The following is a 10,220-nucleotide window of genomic DNA, read 5'->3' as shown; positions in this document are numbered from 1 at the left end:
TGCTGAATTCTGAGTCTTAAATTACTTTATTAACTTTGCAACAATTAATACAGGTAGCGCCCTTTCAAGCATGTCAGTCAAGTGTATTTGCACTTGCTCTGTGACAGTTTTGCTATTTTCTGCTGTTATAACTTCTGGTAAACAGAGTAAGCAATCACCAGTTCCAGGATTCCTGCCGAAGGTGCTCTGGTAGCTACAGATGGCTGCATGGTCATTGATTTTGCAAGCTGAACTGGATGAAATAGTGAAGATGGCAAAGGTTCTTGCTGAGAGTGACAGCCTGGAGGGAAGAGGACACTGGTTGCTGTGGGTTGCAGCTTAGGGGAGCATATTTACTAAATAGAAACCCTGGAGATCAAGTATTTGAAGGTGAAAAAGGTCTTTTTCATCCTGGTGTAAGGCCTCTCTTGGGAGACAGCACAGAAATTAAATGAGATGGTGGATGGATTTTTTATTTTTATTTTTTTTTTAAACATCTTCCTCAGGTTAGCTTCAGTATCTCAACAGATAGTTAATGAAATTAATCTATGATGTATTATCAGTTGGTTCAGCACGCTGCTTTGTAACTCATGTAGTTTAGGATAAATCCCAAAGTAGTTTCTCATACTGAAAGTTATTCCCTGCAGAGAAAAAAGACTGATTAATACCTGTTGTCATTAGGTATTGAAGATTTCTCAATGAATACTTACATGGTTTTAAAATGAAAGATGGCAGTAGTTAGAACCCAATTGCTTGGATTCTGGAATTCTGTTCCAGACCTGAAGTAGTTGTATGTCAGACATTTCCCTTCCCCCGCCCCCGGCCCCCGACTTAGTCTTTTAAAATACATCTATGTACAAATCTCTGGTCACCTGAATGTAACAGAACCAGAGATCAGAAGCTGGTAAACACCAATGTTACCATTATCTAATTTGTCTTTTTAGATATAATATGAAACTGACTTTTACATTTGCTGTTCTGGGTGCTAAAACATTTCGCAACTGTAGAACAAATGTATCGGAAACTATAATGTTGTTCTGTGTCTAGAAAAAACTATTAAAGGTCACTGTCTGGTTCTGTTGTCTTTGGGATTTAGCTCTTACTTCAAATCAGGAAAGTCTGGGCAATGGAAATGATACTTGTTGCTGGACATAAGATTAAGTGACAGTCATTAACCTACTTGGAAAGCAAGTGTTTACAATGTAGCCCTCCTCCTAAAATTGTGTAGCAGATTTTTATTTTTAACAGCTATAAACAACTTTGCTTTAATTTTGTTGCTTTAAAGTTACCAGTGGGAAATTGAGAGGTAAATTCTTTGTCTTTCATGTGTTTTAGAGTATGCATACAGATTTTTTTTTCTGTTTGTTCTGTGGGAGTATTCATGTTTTAATTTCCTGTGGCTGAAAATTAAGAGGGGATAGGCTGAAGTGAGTTGTACTTAATTCAGGATTCAAAGATTATAAAGCAATGAACTACTGGAATTATTTTGTCTGACTACATAATGTACACTATGAGAAGTATATACATGGTTGATTTTAAACTAGGTGATGTTTACTGTAATATTACCTTTGGATGAGTTATGCTTTGTAGTTTTAATTCTTCTTATCATCTATTACTGTATCTCTAGTTGATATTTCTGAGGCCACAGCATTGTGTGTTGTGACTAAGTCTGTTCAGAATTACTGCTTTGCAAGATAACCCTCCCATTATCTTGTCCCAAGGCCACTTGTTGTTGGGATCTGGTAGCCTTCAATTTGACTGGATCAAACCACACTTTGCAAGTTTTCATCCAGGTGTCTGGGGTTGCTCAGTGTCAGAGACCTGTGTTGTCTCTGTTACTCTCACAGTATATATGTCAACCTAAAATCTTACTAGCAGATTTCTTTTTAGTGGTTGCCTGAAGAGTATTGATAAAGGAGTTTAATCACACAGATCAGGACTTCAGGGGGACTTAGTGAATGTTCTAGATATCCTTCCAAAATAATGCTTAGGAAAAAAATATTGCTGCATCTTCCACTCACTTGAATTTCAAACGAATTTGCAATTGCAATTCTGTGTGGCCCATTACAGGACTTTTTGACTATATGGTAGGAAGCAGTGTATTAAGGTTTTAATTTCAAAGCAAATCCTCAGATAAATTCCTGTCTCATTAATCAGTTAAGGTCTTTTTAGAATATGTTTTTCCTCTGCGGTGCCTTTCAGGGAGATTTTAATGAAAACTATCTGGCTTGAAAGTTGTTAGCTGCACTGATAACTTGAAAAAAACCTGAAAGAGATAATTTATCTTTCAGTTAATGTACATAGTGTGAAGTGTCATTTACCTTAGTTGAAAAGTGAGCAAACAGGAGTTCTTCAGGATTCTTGACTAGAGTTCTGAGCAGCTGAAAATGAAGGTTTTCCACAGGTTGAAAAATCATTTGCAATTTAAGGTGAATATCTCATTGCTTAATATAAACCATTGGTTATATTACAGAAGTGCTGTTGCTTTTATAAATTTCACTTGCTTTGCAGCTCAGAAATTCTGGGGATGGTGGTGGTTGTTAGCTTTATGAAGTTTAAGGTACAAGTATTCAAATAACTTTAAACTGCTTAGGAACCACAGACACACTCAGACTAATTTCAGATTTGGGGCCTTATTTTTTTCTTTTGCAAATTATGCGGAAAGCAGATAAATTCCAAGTTACGGACAATCTTTGAGTATCTAGTTTTACTTAACAGCATCCTGTTTATTAGAAGACACATGAAGCGATGGGAGGTGATACGTCTTTCAGATACTTTGTAGCAATTTAATCTGATTCTTCATCCCTTATTCATTGAGTAATTTTTTTTTCTTTCAATTGGATGTATTTGTGACCTGAATAGTGATTCACATTACAGTATTTTATCTGAAATTGGAAAGTTTGCTTAATTGTTCAAACAGTTTAAAATTTAACTATGGTGGAAAAAAACCCCAGCCTTTTTGTTTGAAATAGCTTTTTTTGCTTTCTTTGATGTGTAATATGCATTTAGGGCTCCTATTTCTTTCATTTCTTTCTCCGAAGGGAGTTTTAGGTCTAAAGCAGGCTTTTAGCTGAGGTATACCTCACATCATACCATGTTGTCATAACATAATCAGAGTTGTTACCAGGTTATAGGAGGTTGCTGTGTGATAACAAAACTCCTTTATTAACAAGAAAATTGGTGTTATCTTTAACGATAAGGAAAATGTCTGACACTGAAACAAAAATATTTTCTTAGGTTGAGTTTATAAGTATTTTTAAAATCAGGTTTTTTTCTTACACAAATTTCTAGTGAGCCTTTCAAAGATCACTCAGCTTTTTTATTTCTTTGTTCTAGTTGCACTAAAGTCTTCTAACTCTGCCAGACCAGAGATAAATGGCATTCAAGAAAACTGTAGAACAGCAAAACGGGGAGAAGGAATGCAGATCCTGGAAGGAGAACTCTTACTGCAGGTATGTTTTGCAGTGGATGTATTACACACAGATTTACATAAAAATAAATAAAATAGGTATCTTATTTAATGTGCCAGTTATTCACTGATGAGATTGAAAAAGTTTTATTATTGTCAAATTTTTTCCTCATTTTCCTCATTTCATACACCTAAATGTTAATAGTACACAGCTCTTGCACTTTCTCAGGAGGTAGTAATGACTTTGAAGAGAGGGTGTTAGACTACATGTTCCTCTTAACTCTGAGTCATTTCTTAGACCATTTTTTCCCATCTCTTTGCATCTATTGTTAACAAAGATAGAAATATTAAGAAACAATCTTCATAAATGTCAGATAGGTTAGTCATCTGCTGTAAATTTGATGGCTAATTGTCTAAAAAGAAACCTCTAGGAGACTTTGGGCTTGCTGAAATATCTTGCTTTCTCAGTAGTTAGAAAGAACTCATCGTTTGTAATACTGGTTAAATACAAATTTTAAAATACTTTCAGAACTATGGAAAATGTTAATGAAACATAGATATTTTTTAAAAAAGAAAATCATGTAGTCTGTTTTATAGTCTGCTTTAATGTTGTACAGTGTCAAGCCATATGAAATATAATGATATAATACTACGCCCAGATGAAACTCAAGAAATGGCTAATATAGGTGTTTCAATGTTCTGATTAGTTTCATAAAACAGATTTTACTGTGACCTGCAGCTCCATTTGAAGTATGTTCATAATCTATCTTGTGCACAGGTTTCACACTCATGCATCTGTCAGAAGTGGCAAACGTTAGGTCAGTTGGAGCCAATGGCTTGCCTAGAACAAAATTAATGTAGCTGTTCAAAGGGTAGAAATGAAAACAGGTTCTAAGAATCCCACAAAACATTTACTGTAAACTAATGCTAGTCAAAAATTGTTTCCTGACCAACTAAAAAATTAGGACGTATATAATTTTCAAACCTTAATACAGCATGACAAAGAACTGTTACGAAGTTACTGCAGGTGAACAGCTTTCTTTTAAACACAAATGGTCTAAAAAGGTACAGTATATGATTTGGTTTTGAGGTTTCTATGTGATGTGAAATTTAGGTTTTTGACTTCTGAATGGGAGTTATATGAGAGAACTGCTCTAGCAAATTGCTTTCCAGTATGAAAATTAAATGGGGGATATACTTGTTACTGTAAGCTCTGGCTCCCTTGGGAAGTAAGCAGATGAACTAAATTTCTTCAATTTGTTTTTTAAATATTTTCTATATTAAAAAAAAAGAAAGAATATTTCCTAGGGAATGTAAGGAATGATGAGTGGTGAAAGTAGGAGTTTTCTAGAAGATACTGAGCATCAGTAAGATGTAAATATTGGTAAAATCCTTCCCTTCTGTCTAACCTCAGAAGTCTTTTGTGTCATACAGGGTTCCATAAATTATAACTGATGATGAACATTTCCTTATTTTCTCTTTATGTTTGGTTTTATTTGTTCATCAGATGTTTTTTCTTGTGTTCTAACAGAAAATTGTGTCTTTATTTTCCAGCATAGGAACTGTGTTACCAATTCAATATATTGTGGAAGTAGAGATCAAATACATAGATGTGCCTTCCTTAAAATTAAGCTATATGTCCTTTAAAATAATTCAAATTATTTTTAATTCTTATTTTAGATGTTTATGATACGAAGTGCAAGCCAAATGATAACCTGTAAGAAATTTTTAAAACATCCTAATTCTCAGCAGTATTAAAGTTTCGTAATTGCCTTTATATTAGGAATATTGAGAGTATTTTTGTAGAAGTGCAAATATTATTTTCAATGCTCCAGAATAATAAAATCACTGAGAAATTTCATTTTGCCTTTTAAGATAATTATTTTCGGATTACATTTTGCAAAATCTCCATCAGAACTTATTTCCCATTTATTGGTATATATGCATGTTTTAAGGAACTTCAGTAATTTGTTGCATTAGATTTGTGGGCAAACAACTTGCATTTTACAGAATTTTTGGCTTACAGAAGGCATCTGATTACAGCATTAACAATCCTCCTCCAAAATGAACTGCATACCAGAGCCAGTGTAAAATGTGTTTGAATTCCAGGTGCAGGAGCTGTACTACATAGCTTTATATGAAACAGAGCAGAATAACTGATTTTAACATATGGGTCAGAATTAGATACTGTGCAGCTTGCAGACTTTTTTTATCAACAACTTGAGGTGAAATGCCCCGCAAAATAGGTCAGCAGAGGATACAAGCACCTGCTGTTGGAGCTTTCTGCTTCCTGGGAATTACTGTAAACTTGCTCAAAACCAAGGTTTCTATGTAACTACTCAAGATTTCTTGCATTGGCTACACTATTTAATTTCAGGTTATTATTAATATTTTTTTAACTCATACTGTATTCATGTAAAATTCACTAAACTTCCATAAGGAGTTTTTATTGAACTTACAACTGTTTATGAGAATAGATTAAGAAATGTCTACACATTAAATAGGAGTGGTTCGCAGCAATTAAAGACCAGTCATTTAATCAGATATTAAGTTGACTTAATTAGACTGTCTTAGTAAAAGAACAAGAAATAGTAAAATCTTTGCAAAATATGAAAAAGCAACTGTGGTGGTTATCATAGTGTGGGGCTAGGGGAGTTAATGTTTGTGAAGAAAATTATGCTGGTTTATAATAAAAAATATGTTGTTAGAGTGTGATAGAATATCTTTCACTTCGCGTTTTCTATGATATAATAATTTTGCATAATAAAGAGTTTCAGAAAAATGTGTTTTGAGTGTGCTGGCCAAATTTGACTTTGAACGCAGCTGAGGAAATTAAGTGGCACAATATACTTAATCTAGTCCCTTGAGACAGCCTTTTGTTAAATCTTAACTGAAATCCGTAGAAGTAAATCAGCACCTTTCAGATGAGCTGCCAAGTCACAAATGTACTGTTTGCTATCACAACAATTGCTATGAACCATATTGATTTGGAGTTCAGATAAATGCCCTTTGCGTGACTTTGAGTGAGGAGCCGCTTAGTCTGTTGCTTCATGAAGGGGGAAATCTCTTCAAAAACATTGTTTACTTGCAACAGTCCGCTTGTGCAGAGGCTTTCTATTTTAAGTAAGCTATAAAATGTTTTCTTGGACTATATAGGAGATCTTGATGGCTCGATTTCCTGTCCACTTAGGCCCGTCTGCACTATGAATAGAATGGATTTTGCGAATGGGGTTGTGACATGGTTGCCGTTTGTGCAGTGGGCAGCTGGGTGTGCCAAAGGCTTGAGCTACATAATCCCTGTGAGCTCTGGTTGATACTAGATAAACTTTTGGTTGTTCTTGCTGATGTCCCTCATTTCCTACAATCAAGGGTAATTAAAAGTCATCAGAAGGGTTTGGCTTCTCCCCTGAGTTTTCCAATTATCCATTTTTCCTTCATTAGATGCATTTTTCTTCATTGTGCCATGTATACTATAGACAGATGCAATGAAGAATGCTTCTGTTTGTGCTGTTAATGATACGTTTTTGCATGCTTCACGTTTTACTGGGAGACTAGCACATAGGTAAGACTTACAGCCACAGTAATTATCTGGAATTTTGTCTCTGAAGCTGACAGATTGGTGTTTCTTCCCCAGGCATTGAATGGTTTTGTATTAGTTGTTACCGCCGATGCTCTGGTTTTTTACGTCTCTTCTACTATCCAAGACTACTTGGGGTTCCAACAAGTAAGTTTATTTTTTCCTCTATTTTTATGCAGAAGTTTTGCTTAATTTCAGAGGGCATCAGTGTTCATGTTTAGGGTCTAATAGTTTGTGTAACAAGTCTCAGTGAGGTGCTTTGGGTTGGGTTACTTTGAAAAACCGTATTACTTTTCTATCAGTTTACGTAGCTGAAATGGGACCTCAGGCCAAGCACAACAGGAATATAGTTTCCAAAGTTGAGTTAGGCAAGATATGAAATTTTCACACTTAATTAGTCTTTACTGGAACAACTGTTTGAAATGTAATACTGTGGTGTTACCCAGTTTATGATGGTGAGCGAGACGTAATTCAATGGGAAGGTACCTATTTTAATAGAAACCCTTCATACAGAATTAACTCCATATGCCCTGAGGCTTTAACTCATGTGATTTTAGTATTAGTATTTTTAGAATTTTAGTGTTCTCTTGCTCATATTTACTTTATTTACTTATTTCAAAACAGCATTTCTTATTTACAGTTTATGGTGCAGATCGCATGTGGCTAACTTCCTGGGGCTTGCAAGCCACTTACCAAAGTAGTAAAGACCAAGACCCAGTGGGCTCACATTGCCTTCCTTAGAGAACTCCTGGGATTAGTTTATGTTAAGAAGATTGAAGATTAATTATAGTTATCGGGTTATATCTTTGGGTACTGGATGATGATAGATTCAGTTGCTGTCTAAAAATAGGGTGAACCTCTGCATGTTCTGCAATTTTAGCTAACTGATAAGAGATTGGGGAATGTTTGTATAGAAGAAAGTATCCCAAACAAAACATTATTCCTGGGGTTACAGATTCTTTTGGTGTTGGGGAATGAAGAAAAAAGTTTGGAAAACAAATTGGGCATAAAATTCGTATAGTAATGCCAAAAAATCAAGTGCTTGTTATAGGAGTGAAGTCTTAAAGATACAAAAACTAGCATTTCTGGCAATTTATTGTGGAAAATACTGACTCTTTTATGAAATTCATCAAAGCAAAACAAGCTAAGCTTCTGCTTTTGCCAGCTCATGTAATTTCTTCAGATCTATGTTTTATTTTAAATACTTTCTGTTTATATAATGGTTGGATTTTCCATTCATGCAGAAAACAGGCAGTTTAACTCCTTTAAGTTGACTGAGGCTTTTCTTGAATATATTGGGTGGGCTTTTTAATTTCTTTCAACCACTGATTCTGGCTGTTGTAGCTTTACCATTTAGATCACAATCCTAACCATGCAACTGGTGGTGATACAAGAGCTTAATAATTACAGATTTTAATTCATCCTTTGGAATTGACAAAGCTTTGAGTCAAAACTAATGTTCATAATCTACTTCACTTAGTTCTGGAAGTTATTTGGCTTCTTTTGTATTCCTGCAGCACCTAGAATGGGTCAGGTCTAAGTACCAGCTGGCAAGTACTTTATTTACCAGTATGTAAAGTTAAATGGTTTAAACCTTAAGCATAACAGTTCCAGGCTTGCTTAGATAAAAGCAGGTAAAGAAATACTTGACATAATGTTATTTTTTCTAAGGTAGGATTTTTTTTTTATTATTATTTCTTATGTTTGCAGTCATGGGTGTGACTGAATTCTTCTCTGTGCTGCTAAAAATTGTTTCACAAAGCTTTGCCACATGCATGCAAATGTATGTTTTTATCTCTGAGCAAAATGGATTTTGTTTTATCTGTAGCAGCATTATCAGCCAGGCAACTTATATCACACATTGTCATATAAGTTTCTTATTCTCCTTTTCCCACCTTTTTTCTTTTTATATGTAGTCTGATATTATACATCAGAGCGTATTTGAATTGATTCACACAGAAGACAGACCTGAGTTTCAACGACAGCTACATTGGGCATTAAATCCTGCCCAGTCTGGAGATTCTGGACCAAGTGGACAAGGTGAGAATACAGTCTACTTAGGTGTTTGTCTGTCTGATTAGTGTTTGGGGTTTTTCAATTCCTGTATGTAAAAAAAAAAAAAAAAAAAAAAAAAAAAATTTCTACTAACAAAGGAAGGAATAACATCTTTTAAACCTACTGAATTTTAAATATGTTTAGCCAACAGTAGGAATTACTATTTTTTGATGCTTTAGATAAGCGCTGCTATTCACAGCACATCACCATTAAAATACTAATTATACTTTAAATTGGAAGACTTTAATTTGGAGCATAAATGACTGAATACCTTGCATGTCTGATCAGTAGTCCTGTGGTAAACAGCAAAGCAGGTACCTGCATGTTTGTGTTGCAAACAGGGCAGTCATAAGTGGACAGTTTCTTTTGGTGACATAAGAAACAAGGAAGTTTCATTTTTCTGTGTTCACCCTAAATTGTATGGCTTGTCTTAAATAGTTGTTTGAATGAGAAAGTGGTTTCTCTGAAGTAATGATCTCTCTTTTGCATCTGCTACTCTTGGTCGCAGATTGTGACACCAGATTTTTTACCTTGGGAAGGCCAGCAGACAGTTGGGTATGACAGCTTCGTTAAGCTTTGCAGGCTGGTAGATCTGTTCCATAACTGTGTTATTTACAGTGTTAATGTCATGGAAGGACAAGGAATGTTCTCATCCATATTTGTCAGTATTATATGCAGGCTACCACGTGGGCCAGCACTTCTCTTGGGAATAAGAAGGGAAGAGGAATAAAAGATGAAATACATGAGCCTTTAAGACCAAATGGTATGCTTGTTAGAGCATCAGATTATCACATTATTGGTTGATGCTTGAGTGACCTGCTATACTGAGAAACAACTAAGGAGAAACATTGCTATCTAGCAGAACAGAGATGTGTAGGTACAGATAGTGGTGTGTAACTTGGGAAGCATATGCCTGCCTCATGACAACAACAAAACTGCTGAGATGACTCAACAATGCTCCATTTTGCACAACAGTTGTTTAAATACGTAGATAAAACTCTCTGTTACTGTAAGTTACTTGATCATAGGTTGTTGGGTTTAATCCAAAAAAAAAAGTCCATGTTATTTGTGAATAAATCTACCATTAAAAAGGCAACTTGATTTAAAACTCTTAACAGCTTCATATTTAATATTTTAGAATATGGAAATAATGGAATCGTTTGGGTTGGAAAGGACCTTAAGATCATCTAGTTCCAACCC

General features: G+C 34.9%; 1 protein-coding gene across 1 annotated transcript in view; it reads left to right on the top strand.

Moving 5' to 3' along the window:
• Window positions 1–3,321: 3,321 nt before the first annotated feature.
• The window catches only part of LOC104406836 (aryl hydrocarbon receptor-like), a 21,971-nt gene continuing 15,072 nt past the window's right edge, over window positions 3,322–10,220 (top strand). Inside the window, 3 exon segments of the mRNA XM_010015940.1 lie at window positions 3,322–3,431; window positions 7,023–7,112; window positions 8,882–9,005. Of these exon segments, the coding sequence (XP_010014242.1) occupies window positions 3,399–3,431; window positions 7,023–7,112; window positions 8,882–9,005 (247 nt within the window). The 5' untranslated portion in view covers window positions 3,322–3,398.

This window comes from Nestor notabilis, unplaced genomic scaffold, assembly GCF_000696875.1.
Source record: "Nestor notabilis isolate BGI_N333 unplaced genomic scaffold, ASM69687v1 scaffold9736, whole genome shotgun sequence".
NCBI classification, from domain to species: domain Eukaryota; kingdom Metazoa; phylum Chordata; class Aves; order Psittaciformes; family Psittacidae; genus Nestor; species Nestor notabilis.
The sequence above is the reverse complement of the archived record's forward strand: the minus strand, read 5'-3'. Positions and strand labels throughout refer to the sequence as shown.